Source organism: Alnus glutinosa, chromosome 6 (genome assembly GCF_958979055.1).
Source record: "Alnus glutinosa chromosome 6, dhAlnGlut1.1, whole genome shotgun sequence".
NCBI lineage: Eukaryota > Viridiplantae > Streptophyta > Magnoliopsida > Fagales > Betulaceae > Alnus > Alnus glutinosa.
In genome coordinates, this window is record NC_084891.1 from 2,856,301 (window position 1) to 2,881,298 (window position 24,998).

Sequence of the window (24,998 nt, forward strand, 5' to 3'; positions counted from 1 at the left end):
GTTCATGCAAATATGTTCTAAAATATATATTACACTCGAGCAATTTCATCATATTAGTGTTAAGCATAATTGAAGTTAAAATTGGAATGAACCAATACAAGAACCATACCGATACCCATTAAACTACCATATGTGGTTCAGACAGATTTGTGGGAATTGGTAAGACTCTGTATGCATAAGGCCATACTCTACTATTTGATGAAAACAAATAAGTAAAAACAAGAAGACTGCATACCTTCATTTTTTGAAGTGCTAAAGGAGACACTACCCATGTACAAAGAACCCATAATTTCACCATTTCTCGAGTCCTATAATTTTCTATATGTAAATATACAAATGAAAAGCATCTTGAAGCTGCACTGAAATAGTTGCTAGTTCCAATTTCACATTTCAGTTTTGAGTTGCTACATTCTGTATAAACCTCAAATTTTCTAACTGATTCTGGATACAAATCATAAAAATTGCCTACCTACTGCAGAGACCTCATTCCAATCAAATTCAAAATAACAAACTTCGCAATGAATCTCTCGCATGCAGCAAAAAGAGCACTCTTTTCTAATTCTCCACAGAATTCTTGACATTTCCAAACCATTGGATAAGTTCAGTTCTATCCTTGTTCATCATATACTCGTGCAAGAAAACAGAGAGTTCATCGTTTACCCCCCTTGCCTCTAAGTACTCCTTTAGCGCCTTCTGAATCTTAGCATCCAATTTCCTGTAAACAACAAACATGAGTCACACAAAACTCCAGAAGAAAACACGGGTTTTCAAGATTCTACAAAATTCAGTCCTAATCTTGCCAATGTGAGGTCAAACCAGACAAAAATTTCCAACTGATAAATGAACAAACAATGTCTATAATCATACTACCTAAAATCAGGTCCCATGTAAGGCCTAGCCAGCATTCGATCACGCCTAAGCATATAAACTTTCTGAACCTCCAACAAATCTGGCCAAGCGGAGCACAAAAACTCCAATTCATCACCACAATCGTCCCTGGAGATATCAACAAGCAAGCTAAGGTGAAGGCGCATATCTACTCCAGAGCTGTCATCTCCAAGCCTAGGAACAGGTACGCACCCATCAAACATAGTGGCCTCTATTTTGATACTCTCAGCGTCTCCAAATTTCCCTCTCATCGTGATCCACTGCTCACCCGGTCGATCTTCCACCGTAAACGAATTGAATTTCGTTACAGGCTATATAAAACATTACCCAAAAAAGATATTATAATTGAATTTAAGAGATATCAAAACCCCCATTAATTGCTCATTTTCTTTCTTTCAATTTGGAAACAAAGTAATATATAGGAAAATGAAACATAAAAATAACTCGAGAGCAATTAAAAATAAAAATTGAAAAGCATATCGCCACCTCTTTTCCTGCATTTTCTATGGAACCAAAAAGAGACTAAGAAATTAAAGAAACGTAAAAGTAAACAACTAAAGACAAAATGAATCACTGAATTGCCTTAAGTTCCCCGTAGGATTAAAAAAAATTGAATTTTAATTTGATGTTATGCTTTAATTTTGGAACTAAAGCAACAAATGGGAAAATGCAGGGGTCAGAAACGCTTTAGAATAGCTCAAAAGCGATTGAAAATAACAATTGCAAGGCATATTTTCCCACACCTTTTCCTCCATTTTCTCGGGAACCAAAAGAGAGGCTAAGAATTTAAAAAGACACACGAACGAACCTGATGGGGAGGAGCGTACTCGGACTGGTACTCGATCTCGGTACGGAGGATTCTGAGGATGTTAGCTTCGAAGGGCGATTTGGCAATTGGCTCCGAAGCACATAGTCTGGCTTGGAAGAGAAAAGCTGAGATGGCATTCCGCGATTGGAGGGAAATGTCGTGGCGGTGAAGCCCATGAACTAGGGTTCTTTGAGCGGTTCGGATTAAGCAAGCCATTTGAGACTGCGAGTGAAAGCGTGAATTTTTCTCAGATAGGGTTTTTCGAGGTCAGAGGAGGGGTTTAAGGCTAGGAGCCCCTCAATCTAATAATAATAAGAAAGAGTAGTGATAATTTCATCCGACCTATTTAATTTAATGGTTTAGAATCATCAAAAAAACATAATCTATTAATTTTATATTAAATTCGTAAATTGTATAAAAAATTGATAGTCTTAAATATTATTTGTTTAATTTCATAAATTATGTCAAAAATTATTAGTCTTAAATGTTGTGTGTTAGATTCGATTGTGTCGAGACATAAATATAAGACTATATAGATCAATTATAACTCGACCTATTTAATTAAACTCTAACCCACTAATTTTGTGTTGAGTTTGTATAAAATTTATGAATTGTACAAAAAATTATCAACTCTAACTACAACCGACATACTTTGTGGGCATGTTTGACACGAGGATTATAAACCCTCACTGTAAGATTGGAACCCATCAAAAGAATATGGAGAAAGTCTACATATCTTCTTCAAACTAACACTCAATTGATAATGGTCCTCCAATCTTTTAATCGGGATAATATTTTCTTAAACTACCAAAAATTGTTAACGTCTCCTAACGACAAAAATTCTTTTAATAAAATAAAAATAAAAAATACTTTTAAAAAAACTAAAATTAAAATTAAAAAACCAAGGGTGGAATTTTAAATTTCTTTTTTTCTTTTCTTTCAAGAAAAAATAAATATTATCCTGATTGAAAGGTTGGAGGACCATTATCAAAAGGCCAAAAAAAAAAAACAAAAAAAGGTTTGGGTTTTGGGGGGTGGCCAGACCCGGCCACCCCCCAAAACCTTTTTTTTTTTTGTTTTTTGTTTTTAGGCCTTTTGGGGGTGGCCCGGCCACCCCCAAGGGCCTGTGGGTGGTTTCGACCACCCCATACGGCCGATTTAGGGGTGGTCCGGCCACCCCTCACCCCCCAAACCCCTAACTTTTTTTTTGTTTTGTTTTTTGGCCTTTTGGGGTGGCCGGACCACCCCCAAAGCGACCACCACAGTCGGCTTTAGGGGTGGTCTAGCCACCCCCTTAGGCAACGCTGTCCACCCCTTTTTTTTGGGGGGGTTTAATATTTTTTGTTTTTAATTATTATTATTTTTATAATTTTTAAATTTATTAAAAGTTTTGCAAATTTTTTTAAGTGAAAAACAATACCGTTTTGTGGAAAACAGTACCATTTTTCACTACAGCACCATGCGGTAGTTTAAAAACTACCGCATGGAAGCAGATCCATGCATGAAATATATATGTACAATGTGATAATATTTGTACATCTATTATTTCTGAATTTTTGACAAGATGAAGAAGAATCGACAACTTCAATCAATAACTACGTACTAATGTTTCACCAGGGTGATAACAACCAATTGGAATTAGGGTTGGCAATTCGGGTTCACGGGTCGGGTTCGTGTCAACCCGACTGACCCGATTACATAAACGGGTCTGACACGAACCCGACCCGATTATTAATCGGGTTGTGACACGCGACCCGATTAATAATCGGGTAACCCGAACACGACCCGACAAACACGGCTAATAAACGTGTCACCCGTTTACCCGACACGGCATAATTTCACTGTTTTCATATGTTTCAACCTTCAATTTTAGTTTTTTACTTTCATTTTTTTTTTTTTTAATCGGGTTATAATCGTGTTGGCGGGTCAACCCGCGAGTTGACCCGCCAACACGATTATAATCGGGTCAACCCGATTATGACCCGAACCCGATTATAACAAACTCAAACCCGGTTTTTTCGTGTCGTGTTCATGCCGGGTTCGCGGGTCGTGTCAAAAATTGCCAACCCTAATTGGAATTTCTTACAATTTTATGTCGGTGTGTCCAAAGAAGAGAAGCGTGGGACTGGAGAAATTATAGAGTCATGATATACGTTAGACTTTTATTTTTAAAAATTAATGTAACTTTTAAAGTCGTCGTTAGATTTGGGTTACTATTAAATCTTAATCAAATAATAATTTTAAAAGTTACATTAATTTTGAAGGGTTAAAAAGATAAATAAAAGTATTGCGTACACTTGAAATTATAAGTGGTTGTAAAAGGGGCTCTCTATGGACCCTACCTAATCGAACAAGGGCTTTCTTGTTCACAACAAGGCCAACTTGATAAATTTTAATACTACGCTCAAAGTTGACTAGACATTTGGCTAGGGGCATAGCTAGGTAGAGTCTTAGAGCACTTGTAGTGAACACATCAAAGTTTAGTCAGATTTTGGCTAAAAAGTGCACTTTGGTTATTTTATTAACTACCCACTTTTCAAAGGCATCAAATATCAAACGCTCTAAATATTCTCTACTTCAAATAAGTACAATTTTTATTATTGGTTTTAAAACAACCACTCCCAACCACTTTTAACTACCATGAAACCAAAATTTATTAGAAATTCAATGTCGATACAGCTCCAACGTCCAACGCCCATAAATTTATTAGAAATTCAATAGCATTTTGATGATGGAACCCATAGATTGGAACTGCCAGTATCAAATATGACTGTGAATGTCTGAGGGGGCGTGCCAATTCCAATCTCTCCGAAATATTGAGCATCCAAATAGTTCTTCAGAGGTACTATATCTTCATTCGAACGACGCATATATGCCAATTACACCCTCTGCTCTTGCCATTCTGGCAGCATTGATACTGTGAAGGTCCAGGCAGCGCTGCTTCAGACCAATCCTCACACCATCAGAAGAAGCAGGAAGAAGAAGTGAGCATAATAAAGCCCATAAAAAGAAAGCCACAGAAAAATATTTATGCCCCACGTTCAGTTAAATCCCTGCCATAAGAAAATACCATTTAAAGTTACTTTTTTGAATCTTTGAAACTATATTTTAGAGCAAGTAAACAATCATCATATAGACTCAGATGCTTTCTAGAAATAACAAAAGCTTGGTTTTGTCACTAGATCGAAGGCATAAAAGAGGAACAAAATCTGATTTCTAGAAATAAGGGCTTCAACACAGTTCTGTGATTGAGGATCATCAAACTATGAAGATAATATTGGATACTAAAACAACTAAAGATATACCCAACCCAAGCCTGAGAAAATTCTATCACGAGTGGAAAAGAAAGAAAGAAAGAAAAAAGCTCAGAAAAATATCTACCAGAACATATAAAAGATCATTTTATAATCACTTTGCCCAAAATTGCAACAGATATTGATAAACATCCACCATCAGCCATGAACAAAATAAATCACACTTAGGTTTACTAGATTCAAAATAAAGTCAAGGCCAAAAATTGTAGAAAAGCTAAAGGTTGGCAATGATATCTCCATAAACAATCTGATGTACTAAACAGCAAGCCAAGAGATTAGACACACAAAGAAGTAATAACTGATACCCAAAGCCAAAGAAAAAAAAAATCAATACAAAAGGAGTAAGGCCACAACTTGAGAAATAACAAGAAGCAACAAGATTGAATCATATGAAGCCGTCAACTCCACATCCCCCAGGAAAAACAACAGATCCTTGGAAAACAAATAAGGCGTACGCATCACCCGAAACCCACAAGCCAAATGTAACCAACCAACGATTGTTCACATGGAAACTAGCAAGCAAGGAAGGTAGGTGGTGCAAACTCTCAAAAGAAGACAGCAGAATCTCTCTGCAGTTTGGACTCTCTCCAAAAGTGATATTTTTCTCAACAAAAAGATGGCTACTGCCTTGTTCTCTTTTCTTCTCATTATAAATAGCAAACCAACGATTACAATATAAGAAGTGTTGGGGATAAATTCCACTCAACCCGATCCAAGGAGGAGATAGAGATTTAGCAACTACTTCAGAGAAATCAGGTATCAGTTATCTCAGTAAATTGGGATAGGACTCTAATTAGCCCAAGTATAGTTTGATCAGTAGTCCTATCTTTGGTAAAATTGGGATATGACTTATGGTCCAATCAGATAAGAAGAATGATCAGATCAGAAGTCTAAGAAGATATCAGATTAGAAGTTTAATAAAAGATCAGAGTCCAATTAGAACTCTGACATCAATTCTAGATCTCGATTAGAACTCTGACAGCAGTTTTAGATCGACAAGAAGCAGGAATTCTAATCCAGCTTTGACTCCACCTCTTTGCCTATAAATATGCCCATACCCCAGGTATAAACTAAGACTCAACTTTATGCATAGAGTATTATTTTCTCATAGAAGCTAACTTAGGCATCGGAGCGGGATCTCCGGAAGGGTCCCTAGTTTTTGTTGTTTTGCAGAATTATTGAGAAGCGTGAAGAATATTAGAAGAGCGTGCAGATTCACACAATACCGGAAATTGTACCAACAAGAAGCAAACTAGGAAACAAATAACAAACTGGGAAAATACAAACTTAAACTAGGAAAGAATAACAATGACTTATGGAAATTAGCAATCTCCTTACAATCCTTTGTCAAGCATCCTGAAAATCTTTATTACCATGATTCAAGGAATATCTTTTGTCACCCATGATTCATGCAATAGCAATCTCCTAATAATCCTCTGTCAAGCATCCTGATTTGCATCAGTAAGTCTGTGAAAAATGTATATATAGAGATAATTGAAGAGATTGACGTTTGGGAAATGATAAAGGGAAGTTCCACTGTCTAGACAGGAAGGTGATTGCAGAAAAGTGAAGGGTGGTGTGCTATGGCACACTTCTAAACCCATGTTCGGTTTTTGAAATTCGGTGCCCTTGTAGGTTGCCTTTTGTCGGGCAAAAATAAAAAAAGAAAAAAAAACACAGTAGGTGGTGGTATCTCAAAAAGCTGCTGCTCATCAAAGCAAATTGTTGGCAGAATGGATGAATGGGTTTGATTGCTCTTTTCATATATTTTTATGGTGCCCAATGCCCATGGCTATCAATATTTATAGGCAGGTTTTCCCCTCTAGATCAACCAAACTGGATGAGTAAACCTGCAAGTGGTCAATCTATTATGATTACTAAGAGTGAAATCCAAGCACAACAGGTTACAGACGAAAAACAGCAGATCCTTGGAAGATCATTCTTGAGTACTCTAAATTTCATCATCAGTTTTGCACTCACATTGATTGACACAATAAACATGTTTTTAAGCACACCACATTCACCAAATTGGCAGACGGTGAGAGTAACAACACCAACGAAGACACCATTGCTTTTCGTCCATTTGCACCCATTCTTGCCCTATACCTCTGCTCCCCAACCACAACATTTCAATGAAACAAATGTATCCAAGAAACCCATAACCAAAACCCAGAAAACCATTTGCAACCCCTTCAACCACAAAGCACACAAATTTATCTCAACCAGTCTAGCTCTAGAAAGCACAAAAAATTAAACTAAATAAAGGGCATTTTTAACAAGAACATGCGTCAATCACATAGATTAATCGTATATAACTGATTATAGTTAAAAAAGCAAAAAGAAAAACCCACTTCTAACAAAATTATATGCAGAACCCTTTTCAACTTTCACATATCTAACGAACAAACTCACAAAAAGTCTCTCTAAGTTTCTGTTGGTGGGTTTACAATTAACTAAAAATTATCACGCAACTCGTCCACAGACAAGAGGAAGAGAGATTCAAAACTCACAAACCAAAATTAAAATACGAGATTCAAAATCAAAACCCATAAACCAAAACAAACCTGGGATTCAAAAGCTTGCAGAGGTGATTTGTGAGAAAATGTGCAAAGGAGCTCCAATTTTCGCTTCAGGAGATCGAGAACGCGGGAAGGGTAATAAACAAATGGAAAATAAGAAGAGACGAGAGGAAGTTGCCTCAGCAGACCAGACGAGCCATTTCAGCGCTCACCAAATTTACTGTAGCAGAGACGAGTTCGTTGCAGACACGATTTTGATGAAACTCAGCTGATTTTGACGATTTCCTCACTTTGACGAGCTCATTACAAATGCTCTTAGGGGGTCTATGGCCCCCCCCCCTAGCCTCAAGCTTTTCCCAAAAATAAATAAATAAGTAAATTTTACCCTTAATTTTTTTTAGTTTTGGCCCTTTTAAATATTTTTTTTTCAATTTGGCCCCTCCCCAAAGTCTAAAAGCTAGATCCGCCCCTACATTTGGCGTTTACTTATGCTATACCAAACGTGCTTAACTTTTAAAATAAGTAATAATTTAATAAAAGTAACTTAAAAGGACCACTCTAACCCTCACATCACTTTTGATTGCTTTGAAAAGAGAAGGTCTAAAAAAAACAACTTCGAGCCTATCATTTGACAACCCCTTTTCTCCATATTTGAGGTGAATTTTTTTATTTATTTTTAGTGGTAATAAGAAGTAATTGATATAATATAAAGTGGAAAGAATTTGTATGAAAAAGTGAAAAAAAAAAAAAGAAAAAAAAAAAAAAAAAAAGGTTGTATTGTAGTGAGTTTTTTATTTGAATAGTAATAAAAAATTGTTTAATTGATATAAAAAATAAAAAAAAATGTTAAAATGTTTTGAAATTTTTTTTTTTTAGAAGGTGAAAATAAAGGAAATGAATGATGTTTTGCTTACCAAAAACTTAATAACCCAGCTTGTTCGTTGAATCAAAGTGAAACCAACTAACCAAGTGCAAAATCAAGAAAAACCATCAAACTAACATCTTGACTACAGATGGATTTGAACCCTAGTGACTATCACGAGATGTAACTTTCTTGGTTCGTAATTAAGAAATTAAAAAATAAAAGTGGACTAAATTAAATGGATTAGTACAAATGGGGCTAATTTTTAGTGTAACACCATAGAAAGAAATAAAGAAAAAAAAAATAGTTTTGGGTCGTTTTTTTAAACAACGTTAAATGTGAAAAAAAAATAAAGGACCTCAATTAATTGAAATGTTAATGAGTCATTTTATTGTTAAGATTTTATTTATTGTACTTATTTAATGTTGTACATGATCGATGCTATGTCAATTCTGTCAAATGTAACAAAATAAAACGATGGCTAATATATGATTTTTCATCTCCATCACCCTCTTTTTTATTTTCTAATAAAAAAATTTAGAAATTTGTTCTTTGATGTGACCATCAAAAGACAAATTTTGATTTTTTTTTTATTAAAAAATAAAAAATAAGATGATGGGAATGATTTTTTTTGTCCCCCACAAGTCATTTTCCAAATAAAATTAGGCCGTAAAATAGGGTGAGGATCCTATTCAACTTTTTTAGGGTTAGTGAGAGAAGATTCAAGAAATCAAAACAAGTACGAAAAGTGAAGCAAACAAAAACCTGACCCTGAAACGCATTCTCCGAGAGAGAATTTTGGACGTTTAGGCCTTCACTATAAAAGAAGATCCCCTCACTCACCGTTTGAACAAACCCCAACGCCTTGAGCCAAAGCTGTGAAAAGAATCAAAATGGGTTCTCGTGCTCAGCATATTGTAATGCTACCCTTCCTGGCTCACGGCCATCTCATACCATTCCTCGCACTAGCAAGGCAAATCCACCAAGCAACCGGCTTCACCATCACCATTGTCAGCACCCCTCTCAACGTTCGCTACCTCCAATCCACCATCTCCTCTGATTTGGCCAACATCCGCCTCGCCGAGCTTCCTTTCTGCAGCACCGACCATGGTTTACCGCCCAACACGGAGAATACCGAGAACTTGTCTCTACATAACATTCCAGTCTTCTGCCGTGCATCGGTGACACTCGAAGCTCCTTTCCGCGGCCTAATCCGTGATATCATGGACCAAGAAGGTGGTGGCTGGCCGCCTCTTTGTATAATATCCGATATGTTCTTTGGATGGGCTGTAAATGTTGCCAAAAGTGTAGGTAGCGTGAGCATTACTTTCACCACTTCTGGCGCGTACGGCACGGCGGCTCTCATGTCTTTCTGGCTGCACCTCCCGCATCTTTGTACAGATTACGAAGAGTGCTTCAAGCTCCCGTGGTTTCCTGATAGCCACCGCTTCCATTACTCACAACTAAATCTATTGGCAAAAGCTGCAGATGGTATGATTTTAATTATTTAATTTATATTCTAGCATGGATTGACTTGTCATGTGAAATATTCTTATTAAAATAGAGTAAATTGTAAAGTTAGAATTTAAACTCACAACCTCACTTATCTTAAAATCGATAAATTTAATCTTTTAATTTATATTGTAACAGGTACAGATTTGTGGTCTAGGTTTTTGCAGTCGCAATTATCACTTTCTTTAGGCTCTCATGGGTGGTTGTGTAACACTGTTGAGGAGATAGAACCTTTAGGAATGGAAATTCTTAGAAAATATCTCAAACTTCCTGTTCGGGCTATCGGTCCTCTTCTTCCTCCGGCCGTGCTTAAGAAGCAATACTCGTCCTCTTCTTTTGGCTCGAATATATTCAAACAACGTGCCGGCAAGAAGCCCGAAATATCACCTGAAAAATGCATTGAGTGGCTCAATCTACACAGTCCAGGTTCCGTTCTATACATTTCGTTTGGTTCCCAAAACACTATTAGTGCTTCCGAGATGATGGAGTTAGCTCTAGGTTTGGAAGGTAACGTTAATCACGTGATGAATTTAATCATTTAATATATATTGTAACACTTTCTTAATAAGTAAGCTCAACACATGCATGAAATATTTAATTTATATTCTAACAGATAGCGCAAAACCTTTCATTTGGGTCCTTCGGCCACCTATTGGTTTTGACATAAAAGGTGAATTCAGAGAGGAATGGTTGCCGGAAGGGTTCGAAAAGCGAATGACGGAAAGGAAACAAGGCTTATTGGTGCACAACTGGGCGCCGCAGCTGGAGATTTTGTCGCATCAATCTACCGGAGCATTTTTAAGCCATTGCGGGTGGAACTCGGTGTTGGAGAGCTTAAGCCAAGGCATTCCGATCATAGGCTGGCCTATGGGGGCGGAGCAGATATACAATTTGAAGATGCTGGTGGAGGAGATGGGCGTGTGCGAGGAGTTGGCAAGGGGAGTACTGCAGAGTGATATTGTGAGGAAGGAGATGAAGAGGGTGATAGAATTGGTGATGGAGAAGAAGAAAGGCAAAGGGAAGGAGATGCAGAATAAGGCTGCTCTCATTGGAGAGCAAATAAGAGCAGCAACGAAAGATCAGGGAGGAGAAGAGGAGGGGTCTTCTGTACTTAAAGCATTGAATGATTTTGTAAGTTTTCCACCTGCTGTTTAGAAAATAATAAAAATTTTAAAATACTTGTAATAATTTAGTGAGCACAAAATAAACAATATATGTATTAAACCTCTCTTTTCCTATATATATATATATGACAAATTATTCTTTTTATTAAAGAAATACCTTTCTTTAATTATTCCATATTGTCAAATATATATACTATATACTATTGTACAATGGCTATAAACTGCACCCTTTTTTTTTTCTTTCTTTATTCTTTTTTTTTTTTTCTCATTTTGCTGAGTTGTTACTTTCAATCCGCCTTTGAATTAGTTCTTGTTAGAAAAAAAAAAATCAAAAAAAAAAATCAAAAGTTGATTGGCAATGTCACATTAAGAAAATGAGATAAAATTAAAGTATGGTGTATAGCATTACTCTTATACAATATATATATATATATATATATATATATATATATATATATATATATATATATATATAGGTGATCTTGTGGATATATTAATTGTTGTTAAATTGGAAATTCTGCTTAGGTATTGTAAAATAAAAAACTACAACACATTTCTTAAAGTTTTTTCAACTGTCTAGATTTAATTTCGTTCTCTCTCTTTCTTATGAAAAGCTTAGAATTAAATCTAGACAAATGAAAAAACTTTAAGAAATGTGTTTTAGTTTTTTTTAAGATACCAATATCATTATCATTGCCTTAAGATGAAAAAATCGTAGGTGGAGCACGCTAAAATAATTTAATGCCCAACAAAGAGTTTTTTTGAATGTTTTTATCCAAAAAAAAAAAAAAAAAAAAAAGGATAAGAAAAGAAAAAAAGGAAAGCTAAGGTTGTTGGAGATAAATCTCACTCAACCTGATCCAAGGAGGAGATAGACATTTAAACAACTACTTCAGATAAATTAGAAAATTGGGATAGGACTTATGGTCCAATCAAATAAGAAGAATTATCAGATTAGAAGTCTATCAAGATATCCAATTAGAAGTCTAATAAAGGATTAAAGTCCAATTAGAACTCTGATAGCAATTATAGATCAACAAGGAGCAGGAGTCCTAATCCAGGTTCGATTCCACCTCTTTGCCTATAAATAGGCACATACCCCAGGTATAAACGAAGACTCAATTTGATGCATAGAGTATTATATCCCCGGAAGGGTCTTTAATTTTTGTTATTCTGCATAATTATTAAGAAGCGTGAAGAACATTGGAAGAGCGTGCAGATTCACACCATACCGGAAACTGTATCAACAAAGGTGATGAGAGCTAGTCATTTCAATTGTATAACGGTAGTATAACAGTCTATTAAACAATAATTTTCTTTTAAATAAGAGAAAGTCGTTAAATTGATTCTTAGGCTGTGATGAGTAATGTTAGCAGTCCCTCATGTGTCACTTTTTTTGTGCTCATCCAAAAATGAGATGGCTTTTAAAATCACCATTGAGCTTGTGATTGATCACTATTGAATTTTGATCAAATAGTGATTTTAAAAGCCACATCATTTTTAGAAGGATACAAGAATAATGCATGAGGGACTTCTAAAATTCCTCGTCCATGATTCTTTAACAAATAGCTTTCTAGAATTTATATAAAAAGTGACAAGTCACTTCCTATGATACTCCTACATAAGGTAGTGATTGGGGGGAGGCACTTGACCGGCTTTCTCCCCTCCCCTTTTGAATAAACAAATCCATTTTATTCTAAAACTATTTTTTTTTCTTATTTTATGTTTTCTTTTTCAATAAAGTGGGTTTGTTTATTTAAAAGGAGAAGGGGGGGAGAAAGCCGGTCAAGTGCCTCCCTCCAATCACTACCCTCCTACATAAACAACTTTCCATATGCAAATTTTTCTCATTTTTTTTTTATTGGAGTTATTATGAATTACACATTTACCTTAAAAAAATTAACAATAAGAGATAATGCGTTTAGCCGTTTAACTTATGAAAATTTTAACGATAGGAGGTAACTGAAAGGGGTTGGTAGAATAGATCCCTACATTACAACTTTATAAAATTTGGGAGTCATTGCAAATAACATGGTAGCTCGAAGGGAGTAAGGGTAATTTTTCTTTCTTATTTTTTTTATATGTCTATAGAGAAAATTGCTGGAATTTGTACAAATAATGTTTTGTCACATACGCATAATGTGATATAAAATATCTATTATACGCCATAAAATTAAAAATATAATTATGCCCTTAGGACTAAAGAAATTAAAAAATAACCTTTTAAACTTGAGAGAAGAACGAATTAGTTGAAATGATGAAAGAAATTATAGTTTTTTAATGTGATTAGGATGGACCAAACCCATCTTTTGTTGCACGATCTTAATTAGATCAAATTTCAATGTAATATAGTCAATAGATTCAGCAAAACTTTCATTTCCAATTTTCCCCTAAAATCTAAATGGGCCGTGAGGTCAAATTGTGTTGTTTAGTTTTCTAAATTGGGCCCAGTATATTTATTGACTTGCTTATTTGAGATTTGCCCAAGGAAAGGAGTAGTTGGTGGTATTTCTCAAAGAAAAGCAAGTTAGGAGGTTGCCTTAAATGTTATGCTATTTTGGATGGATTAAAATTTTCTCAAATTATTTGTTCGAATTTGAGAGAATTCAGGTAGATGATTGTAAAAGATCACTTATGAGACTTACCTGACCGCAGAAGTAGTTAGGCAACCAAATTTTAATTTAGTCAGGTAGATTCCATAAGTGATATCTCACAATCACCTGTCTAAATTCTCTCAAATTCGGGCAGATAATTTGAAATGATCTTAGTCAAATTTGAACCCACTTATTAGGAGAATGATCAAATTAGTATATTTAGGAGGGGTAAAATGGTCAAAAAATTAAAATGACCATTTTACTCCTAAATGCACTAACTGGCTCCTCTTTATTTCGAATGAAATGAAATAGGTCCGTTTCCCATTTAATAAGGGAAAAGAGCTGTCGGGGTTGAGAATAGAAAAGAAGTGAAATCGTGAGGATGCACCACATTTCACAAAGATGCCTTGAGTGTTTTGTTCAAGAACGGGAGGATCAACATGAACAAAGAATAAACTTAGGATATATATATATATATATATATATATATATATATATATATATATATATATATATATGAAAATTTTAATAATAGTGGCTATTTTAGCTACTCAAAATTTATTTATTTTTATTTTATTTTAACTACTAATTTTTAATACAAATTCTAAAAGATTATTTATTTTACTCTCCATTTTTTAAAAATGTTAAGAGGATCAGGATGTGGAAACCCTTGTAGATGTTTGCTAACGATGAAATGTGCCAAGATAAAATTTGTTATTTTGCCTACTTTGATTAAGACGAAAACTATTATGAGCCATTTGACTACTTTGTTGAAAATGTTCTTAAACATGGGCGATCAAAGGCGACCGGGATCAACAAATGTTTGGCTGCTGTCGTTGGCGGCCAATGGATCTCCTATCAATAATACGACACAGAAACAGTAAAAATATCAAAAAAAGAAAAGAAAAATTGGAATTTGATTAGAAGATGATGAGAAAGAAAGAGATTCTGTGGGGGATGACGAACAAGCAATATTATACGATGATCGATATGCTTTCCATATGAGCGAAGACGGTCCTCTCTCTTTGTCATGGAGCACCTATTTGCTTGGTGGCCATTTAACGTGTGAATAGTGAAGTAATGGCATAAATCTTGTACCCACCACCATATTTGTGGGCTTAATAAGATAAACCGACATATATAGTTTATATATATAAATGAAACTATATATATATATATATACCTAATCATTGCTATATCTTCTGCGTGGGTGGATTCAAAACCATTTAATAATTAATGATGATTCATGATACACCCAAAACATGAAATATAAAGAACAACCTATTCATCCCACCCCACCCCAAAAAAAAAAAAAAAAAAAAAATTCAGAAAATTAACTTCCATTCAAATAATTAATGGCAAATATTTTGTTAAGCTAATACAATATCACTAACCCAAACTTGGTACGACACAAGTTGGATATATAGCCAATTTAGCTAGATTATGAGCTGCATAGTTTGCTTCTCTTTTAGTATATATTGTCTCGCTTGCCAACTTTGCAAACTATCCTGGAAAACTCTTGTGTCTTCTATCGAGTGACTCGATTTACTCCAAGTTCTTCGTTTAGCATTCGGAGCCTGCAATGTCCGGATAGCATTTTCTTCTAATTTGACATATTGCAAACTCAAATGTCAACTAAGCATGGCTACAATCACGAATCCCTTATGATGCTATGAAACCAATACACATTCTCTTTTAATTTGCACTTGTCTATTGATTCTAGGGTTGGCAAATTGGGTAATTGTGTCGGGTTAACCTGAACCCGACACGATTAGCTAATCAGGTTGAAACACGAAACCAGAACATGACACGATCATAAGCCGGGCTACCCGACCCGATCAACCCATTTAGTTAATGGGTTGCACCGACCTGACACAAACCGATTATTTTTTAAAGATTTTTTAAATGGGCTTTGAATTTTTGTTAGGCTTTTTTAAATGATAATTTCACTAAGCCATGAGAACAGTGCCTCGTTCTAAAGGTTTTATCTTCACTTATGCATGTAACGAGTTGTCTAACTTCTAATATTTCTTTTTTCTTTTTCTTTTTATTTTTTTTTATTTATTTTATATATTATTATTATTATTATTAAAATAAATAAATAAATAAACGGGTTGACCCGTTTATAAATGTGCCACTAAACGGGCAAACCCGTCAACCTGTCAATTCGTTTAGCCTAGACCCAAATCCTATAATTTCATGTTGTGTTTATGTCGATTTTGTGGGTCATGTCAAAAATTGTTAACCCTAATTGACGCATCCCAATTCACTAATTACCACTCAATATGGTGGGGCTTTCCACAAACATCCTATAGCACCCGAAAAATTTTAAAATTTAAAATAAAAATAAAAATTTTAATATATCCCAAACATGGTAGCATTAAGCATAGTTAGGACCAAAGGCGATAGATGCCCATTGAAAAAGAAGGGCTTGGAGGATAAGGTACACATTCACTCTTTGATGGGAGATTTATCTCTCTTTTCTAGGTTGATAAAATACTCCCTTATTCCATAAGTTTACTCCATTAACTTTAGCATCAACGGTATCATCGCCAGCACACCTAACAAGCTTTTTTTTTTTTTTTTTTTAATTTTTAATTTTTATTATTATTTATCTCATGAGTTCTTCGGCTTGGACTTGGTCGTCGTGCATATTTATTTAATATCTAATAATAACAAATATAACAATTCATTAAAAAAAAATTATAATAGAGCATTCTTTTTGAAGTATGCATGGAATTTTTGCTTATAAATATCATTCTCACCTCTCATTATTATTTACTTACCAAAAAAATAATAAAAAATAAAAAAATAAAAAAATTTCCTCCTAATTGGATTAGAAAAATTTATCCATTCTATTCTATTAAACTGACGTGTCCAAATCATTTTAGGAAAAACATGTGAAAATCACATATTCTATTAAAAATTGTATGTGAGAATAACATATATTTTCAATACATGTCAATTTCATAAACTATATTAGATAAAATTCTTATAACCTAATTTTGAGAAATTTATAAGGACTACAAATACTAAAATCTCATAGTTTCTTTACTCTAGGCCCCTCTTTCTTTCATAATATGATTCTCTCAATTTCAAGAGAAATAGAGAGAAGTCATTTCATTAACGGTGTAGATGATGTGACATGATAAATATTCTAGTGCCCCGCATAAATTAAATACCTAAATTTACCCTTTTCTCCTTTTCCCTGAGCATCTTTGCGTAGGGGTGGGCAAGACCCGCCCACACCCGCGAAACCACCCCAGCCCGCACTGCTCTGATCCATGAATAACGGATTTAAGATGATTTTTGAAATGTGCGGATCCTAAATACTGCAACCCGTGTTTTATGGGGCGGGTTGCGGGATTAAAATTTTCCCCACCCGCACACCCACCCCACCCTAGCTATACTTCTAATACCCATTAAAATTTCCCCCAAAAAACCCTAAGAGTCACAAACTATCTCGTATTCTTGTGAAAGTGTGAAACTCTTCGAGTTTGAAAATTGCAATGCGCCTTTGAAGATCAAGCTGCAGGCAGCGTGAATCGCGTGATTCATTGATTCTGATTTGCTTTTTGGTGTGTCTGACCAGTTTGTGACTTTGATTTGGTGATTTACTGTAATTTCTCACATGAGTATTTTATGTTTTCTGGAATCGAGGGTTATGTTGTTTGTCATGGATTTGGAGAGTAAATTCTTGGGGGAGTTTTGCTTTGATTTTTGTGTGTAATATGCCGTTCATGTCTTTTTTTTCGTTGCTCATGAGCGGATGACTTAGACTAATTGTGAAATTGTCTGGCATGGGCTACAGAGTAAAATGTATATGGATTTTAACAAGTTAATTTATTTAACTATTCACTTGCTCTATTTATCAATTTGAATTTTCATTGTAATTGTAATTTTTTTTTTTTTTTTTTTTTTCATTCTCCTTTGTATAACTTTGAAGAAAATTAGCATTTTGCTTGATGATGATTAGTTTTTTTTTTTTTAATAAACAAACAGAATACCCGAACCCGCAAAATTCGCCCTCGATCCATGCTACCCGAAGTCCAATGGATTGACCATTCACTATACAGATTGCGAATCTCGATTTTCTAACCTGTTCATTACATGACGAGTCGTGAAAAACATGTAAATCCAGCTCAATTCGACCCGCATCCACCCCTATCTCTGCGTTCATTGCATCTCTTTTTAAGGGCTAAGGTTCATTGATACAAGACAATTTGCGCGTGGCTAACTTCCCCATTAGCTGCTTCTTCTTCCACCTCGTATTCTTGTCATCTTATGGGACCAATTAAAATATTCATTTTGAAATAAATAAATTAAATTAAGGTTCTGTTATTCTAATCTGTTCCTTAAACACCTCTAGTTTTCTCGAACCACTCAACCTATAAGGATTTATTTAACTATTTTTAATTTTTAATTTTTTTTTTAAAAAAAAAACTAATGAGACCTTAGGCTCTACTCCATCCGTGCTTTATGCCTTTATGGCTTCTTTTTTGTTGAACTGTTTTTTTTCTTTTTTTAATGCAGAAAGTTTTTTTTGGGTTGAAAGAAATTACTACCTAACCTAATTAAGGTTGTTTTTTTTTTTTTTTCCCTAAATGTTGTATGCCAACTAAATTTGGTGTTAGAAGAAAATTTGAGGAAAGTCAATCCGTTTGTTTTTAAAAAATTATTTTTTCTTTTCAAAATAAAAATATTAACAAACAACTCAAATAAAAACAGTTTTAAAAATACAAAAACAATTTTCACATTTTAGTAATATCAAAACTTTTTTCCAAAAAAAAAAAAAAAAAATCCCTCAATTAAAACACAAAAACAAATAGAGCCCTCACGACAATATCGGTTGTTGCACTCCTTGATGGCTGTTTGATTTGCATTTATTATTTTAAGTATTAATTAAAAAATTAAATTTATTATTATTTTTTAATTGTTTTAAATTTTTAAGATAATTGGTGATTTAACAATGGTATCAAAGTCGAGATCGTGAGTTCAAATTTTGACTTTACATATCATTCCACATTTTTAATTAAAATATTCATCATGTTGTTTGTAAGGGTGACAATTCGTGTTCACATGTTGGGTTCGAATCGTATCAAGGCATGTATATAAAAATTATATAGGTCGATCTTCACACTACCCATTTAATTAAATAGATCAGACCCTTTAACTTTAACCCGTTAATTTCGTGTTGAGTTAATGTCAGGTTCACGGATTGTGTCAAAAATTACCAGCCATAAATGTAGCATGTTGGATTCAGATCATGTCGAGCGATATGTACGTATAAAACTATATTCAACCTTAACTCGACTATTTAATTAAACGAGTTAGACCCCTTAACCATAATCCGTTAATTTTGCATTTGATTTGTATCATATTTGTGAATCTGGGTCATATAAAAGACTAACAACCCTAATTACTTAGTCTCACACGTGACTGGCATGGGAGCATTAGCTTAGACTCTCAAAGCTTTTTGGTTTTGTTTTGAGATAAGTGACAATGGGAGCCCTAAATATAAAAAAAATGATAGTCACACTAAAAATATAACAATATTTTTTTTTTTCTGCATTTAGATTAATAAAAGCTGTAAAATCAAGATTTTAGCTTCTAGGTTTCCCAGAATTGGATTTGGAGGGCTTGGGATCTATACAAACTATGTTCACATATAAATCATATTATTATATTTTTTTGAAAAGATAAATTATATTATATTAATACTTGATACGTGTACAAGAATGTGAATCATATAATAAAATTCAAATTGGACCGTGACATATCTTAGACTTGATTAATTATGTAGAAAACATGCGTGCAACATCTTCCACAAAACAAAAAGAGCATCAACCCAAAATCCTGTTCCTACGAGAGATTTATATATGGACAGAATTGTTAGGCATGTTTGGTTTGTTTAATTTGGGTGATAATAAAATAGTAATTAATCGAATAAGTAGCTTCCAGTTTTAAGAAATAATTATTGTACAACCGTAGACACAATTTTCGTCAACTTTTGCCTACATGACAGTTTATTTTTATTTATTATTTTTCATGAAAATGACTTAGCATTCTCCAAACGAGATAGAGAAATGATTGTTATACAACCTTTTACACAAGTACTCTTATATAAGTCCAACAATTTTTTTTCAAATTAACTATTGGATATGTTTTCCTACGCAACCTTCCCAAGGAGTCGGGCAGCAGCTTCTTGGTTCATTTTCCCCGGGCATATGTGAGTCCAAAATATCCAATAGTTGATCTTAAAAAAAGTTGTACAAAAATTATAAACGTATCATATCTCCACGATATGATATGTTCACAACTTTCGTTATAACTCCTGTATAACTTCAATAACTTTTTTTTCTTTTTTTCTAATTAATCATTGAATCAGTTTTTCTAAATGTGAATACTACACATTTAATAGTTAATTTTTTTTAATTAAAAAAAGAAGTTGTTTAAGTTCTACAAAAATTGTGTCAAGAGTTCCCAAAATGATTTCATTATATTTTGAAAAAATTAAAAAAATAAAAAATTCCATGTAAATAAAGTTGGATGAAAATTGCATCTACAACTGCACAACAATCATTTTTCTTCATTTTCACGACAAATTAACAAAAAAACCTAAAAACAAGCCAAACCAAAGAAAAAACCTCGGATAAGACGCTGTTTAATCCTACCTCTCCCAATAGAGACAACAGAAACCCACCAAGTCAAACAATTCTGTTTCTCACACAATTTTTTTTTATTATTTAATTTCAAAAAAAAAAAAAAAAAAACCTCTCTTTGTAGGAGCAGTTGGTGGTTGCAATGTTGGCTAGTTTAGTTGACTACACGTGGGTTTGTTGGGTGTTTCCTAGATTGAGGTCCCCATGTAATTCAAAGAAATTGCACCCACTGCAATTCCAAATATTTAGGTTGTTTAGTCAAAATGAACTACAATCTACATATATATATATATATATATATATATATATATATATATATATATATATATATATATATATATATATATATATATATACCTTAAAAACACTCCAAAAAAGGAGTAAAAGATCTTGTGGTGCTTGACCACCCTTTAAAAGTTGTTGACTATTGTTTTGTCTATTGAATGGGTTATGGGTGATTAGCTATGAGACTTGTTAGTAAGGTCGGATCAATCTTTTGGGGTCTATTTGAATGTTGAGTAATTATATATACCATATTTTTACCTCTCAACTATTATATAGTGTTAACGTGACAATTTCAACCAACATTTGAATATTTACTTTTAACAAGAGTAATGTTATTTATCATAATTTTTCTCCCATAATACTGAAGTGAAAGTCTAACCAACCCATAGATTAGTTATTATTTTTTTTTTTAAAAAAAATAAAATCAAATCAAATGATTGGTTGGGCCAACAGCATTGTAGGATAAAGTAATATTACATACCACACAAACATCTCACAAATATTCGACAAAACTGACATGGCAAGGTCTAGCGTTAGATTTGTGGAATAAAAATGTAATTTCTAGCTTTACTCATGAAAATTTGAAAGAAAAATACTAAAAACTACACTTTTATTTAACCTTATACGTGCCAATGCCAATCAATCTTTAATTTTTTTTTTTTTTTAACAAAAATCAATCGAAGAGCTGATTGACACTATTACATGAGCAGGACGAAAAAAACAGTGAAATAAAACCAAAATATCTAGCATTATTCCACCCTATACATGCCATTATCAATCAACCCTTAATTTTACTTAACAATTATTGATCAAAGAAAATAATAGTTGAATAAAACTGTGATTGTTAGCAGCCCTACGATTGATAAGAATTGCAGAGATCTGAGTCGGCTAAAGCCCAACAACTTCCTAGTAAACCTTTGTGCGAGCATTCCGCGTAGCAAATAAAACAAAAGAGAATGGCACTTTCCGTTAATATCAGTTAATTAATAAACCCAAAAAATAAATAGCAATTTATTTATTGTAGGGAAATAATAATTGCAGTAAATTGTAGTTAAAACATAAACGTATGGCAGCATGATAAAGGGCACAGAGCTCACGTTGCGAAAAAGATACTTTCGGCTGCCCGAAGGAAACTTAAAGGGAGAGCCATCAGCCAAGATAGAAGATGCTTCTCCCTAGAAAAAAGCAATAAGGAAGTGCGCCAACGAATTTCCACCACTCTCTGAATTCTCTCGCCAATCTGCACCTCCCTTTGTTAGAGATTTTTGGGAGAGACAGCGTTTAATTTGGGTGGGTGGGAATAATGTTGTGTAGAATGGTGTTGTTGACGAAGAAGAAGAAGAAAGGAGCAGTGCCGGTTTATCTCAATGTGTACGATCTTACGCCGATGAATGGCTACGCCTACTGGCTCGGCCTTGGGGTCTACCATTCTGGCGTGCAAGGTGATTTTTTTTTTTTTTTATATATATTTTTTTTAATTGGGGTTCTTTTTAATTTCATTTTTATATGTGGGATTTTTTTTTCTTCATTTTTTTAATGTCTTTGAGGAGTTGGGGCCTGTTTGGGAGCTAAGAAGCGAAGGAACATGAAGGAAAAGAGAAAAGAAAACTTCTTCTTCTTCTTCTTCTTCTTCTTTTTTTCTTTTTCCTTTTTTTTTTTTTTTTTTTTTTGTTGGTTGGTGACGGCTAATTGAACTTGGGGATGTAATTTTGTTTCAAATTTTCCTTTTTGGGTTTAAGTTCAGATCTGTGGTTACGTTTTGTGTAGAATCTGCGAAATGAAAACCCAAATTCTTTGTTTGGTTGCTTTGAAATTGGAGAATTTACCATGGGAGTTTTTGTTATTTGATTTTTTGTCTAATTATGATATTTGGGATCTGGGAAAGGAGTAGTTTACTCTGAAGATAATTACTTTTTTATTGAATTGATTTTTACTTGTTTGATGGTTTTGGGATTTAATTGCTAAAACTTTGTTTGTTCTGGGGGTTAATCTGATACAGTTCATGGAGTTGAATACGGGTTTGGAGCGCATGAGCATGCGACATCAGGAATTTTTGAAGTGGAACCAAAGCATTGCCCTGGTTTCACCTTCAGGAAATCGATTCTGATAGGAAGAACTGATCTAGGTCCCAAAGAGGTCCGTACCTTTATGGAGAAATTAGCTGAAGATTACTGTGGAAACACTTACCATCTTATTACGAAGAACTGCAACCACTTCTGCAACGACGTGTGCATCAGATTGACAGGGAAACCCATTCCTAATTGGGTCAACCGACTTGCTCGACTTGGTATGATTCCCAAATTAGATTAGAATTCCTTGATTGGCTTTAATATTTAAGTGAAAAACAAAAACAATTCAACTAGTTGAGGTTTAATTACTCGGTATATATTATTAGTATTATTATAATTATATGTAGCATGGAGCAAGATTAAAAGATAGAGTTGAACAATTCAACCGTTAGAATGATCTTCCCTTACCAGCATTATTACTGCTGGCACCCTGAAAGATTCACCTCCAAATTTATAAACACATTTCCCTTCCTCTTTACTTTGACTACCCACAAGCTACCAAGGGCATCAATCCAGCAGTTTCCCTTTTCTATCACACACCATCACAAATTCCACCACACGTAGTCGGATAATATTATGTTCTTCAATGTCCCAATTTGAGCTCTTGGTAAAAAGTTGTTTTCAGGAATTAATGAATGACTGTTTTCATTGGCAAATATCATAGTAGGAAAAGAGAACAAATAAATGTCATGAAATGTGCTCTCAACCTATTATGTTTTCTTCTGTCTTTGTCTCTGAAGATTATAAGCAACTTCTAGTTACTCTCAGCCCAAGTCAGTTGTACTATTTGCCTGTTCTATTCAGCCAATCCATTGCTGCTTTTGCATTGATGTTCTCGCGTCAATAATGAAAATCTTAGAATCTGAAATTCAATGACAGAAATAGAGGGGAGAAAAGAAGAATTCATGATGTTGCATTGGGTTGTCTTTTGTGTGCATATGATAAATCATGGATGGGTTGTATAACATTAGAAGAGTAGGGCTGATTGGCCCAGCCTGCATTTGAAAAAATTCTCTTTAAATTTAGATGCCGCTTTCTATTATATGGAATGAATTATATGATTGTCATGAACGAAGTGCCTATTAGTTATGCTGCAAATGCAACTGAAATGGTGTATGTCAGTACCCATTCTAACAGCCACTTTCCAAACACCACCATCCATAATTTTTTTCTTTTCTTGTTTCCTACCTTAGCAAACAAATGTTGTATAATTTTCTAACAATCTGTTTTTGGATTGATTATAGGTTCTTTTTGCAATTGTGTCCTTCCAGCTAATGTCAGCGAGACAAAAGTTCGGCAAGTTAAATCGGGAGATAGGGTTTACGAAGGAGATAAGAAGAAATTGAGGAGCCATTCAAGTAGGTTCCCGGCTTCTACTAATCGTCCACCTCCTTCATTATCATCTTGTCCTCCAGTTGCTGCAATCAAAAGTAATAGTAGACAAAGACGTTCTCTCCCTCCATGTTTGTCTTTGATTCATTCTGCTCCAGCCTCAACCTTGACTTTAAAGCTTTAATGGCAATCTGGTTTGATAGTTCTTAGGGTGTTAGAATTAAACAAAGAACAAAAGGCAAAATAGTAAATCCCTGTCTATTTACTTAGTTTTACTGTTCTTTTCTCATGGTTGTGGAAACAGCTGCTTGAAAAAAAAAATGTTGCAGCGTTTCTGTTCTGTAAAATCCCCTGCTTGCTTGAATGGAAAGATATAATGCCTATCCAATTTTCAGCTTCTTTCCTTGTGGAATACATCTTGCCTTTGGTTGTGCCAAGTGTTTACGTCCATTGAACATGTATAATCTGCATGACTGGTGAGAGATTGAAGTCCTCATTCATGTATGAAGACTATGATCAAAGTAGGTGGAAGTGGGACACCTAGTGGCTTTATCATTATGGATTGGAGGGAGAGGTCTTGTTTTATTAGGTGTGAGATGCTTTAATAATCTTATTAGCGGCCCCATTTGCCATCAAAATGTTTTCCTTGTCGGCATCCCAGGATAAATATGACATGGGCTTGGGCTCTTCTTGTGCTGGGAATTAGAGACCATGTGGGTGTTCTCCTCACCTCATACTTGGAATTTGATTGGTACTGCGATTTTGCATATTAAAAGTGTTATTTTCAACAAAATTATAGAAAATGTATTGTTCGAAAGTGTGTTTTTTAAAACAATGATTTGAAAACATAGAAAAATTTGTATTGCAAGCAATGGGGTGCGTTTTAAAAACACAATTTTAAAAGCTAAAATACGATTTTATCAAATGCTTTAAGTACGTTTTTAAAAACAATACTTTTAAATTGTACATGTTGAAATCACATATTTTGGAGTGCTTGATTGTGGAAAAACAGTTGACCATGTTATCTGC

General features: G+C 34.2%; 3 protein-coding genes across 3 annotated transcripts; 2 read left to right on the forward strand and 1 right to left on the reverse strand.

The window, feature by feature from the left end:
* Window positions 1–213: 213 nt before the first annotated feature.
* On the reverse strand, window positions 214–1,997 carry LOC133871101 (uncharacterized protein At2g39795, mitochondrial). Its single transcript, XM_062308464.1, has 3 exons — window positions 1,697–1,997; window positions 871–1,199; window positions 214–715 (listed from the first exon to the last, which is right to left on the reverse strand). The coding sequence occupies exons 1-3, from the start codon at window positions 1,910–1,912 to the stop codon at window positions 556–558; spliced, it is 705 nt and encodes a 234-aa protein (XP_062164448.1). The 5' UTR covers window positions 1,913–1,997; the 3' UTR covers window positions 214–555.
* Window positions 1,998–9,282: 7,285 nt separating this feature from the next.
* On the forward strand, window positions 9,283–11,097 carry LOC133871834 (crocetin glucosyltransferase 3-like). The gene is made up of 3 exons (XM_062309273.1): window positions 9,283–9,882; window positions 10,042–10,410; window positions 10,517–11,097. The coding sequence occupies exons 1-3, from the start codon at window positions 9,285–9,287 to the stop codon at window positions 11,056–11,058; spliced, it is 1,509 nt and encodes a 502-aa protein (XP_062165257.1). The 5' UTR covers window positions 9,283–9,284; the 3' UTR covers window positions 11,059–11,097.
* A 10,543-nt stretch (window positions 11,098–21,640) lies between these two features.
* Window positions 21,641–24,374, forward strand: LOC133871977 (deSI-like protein At4g17486). Its single transcript, XM_062309471.1, has 3 exons — window positions 21,641–22,010; window positions 22,568–22,855; window positions 23,882–24,374. Exons 1-3 carry the CDS (start codon window positions 21,872–21,874, stop codon window positions 24,151–24,153), a joined length of 699 nt encoding a protein of 232 aa, XP_062165455.1. The 5' UTR covers window positions 21,641–21,871; the 3' UTR covers window positions 24,154–24,374.
* The last annotated feature ends 624 nt before the right edge of the window (window positions 24,375–24,998 follow it).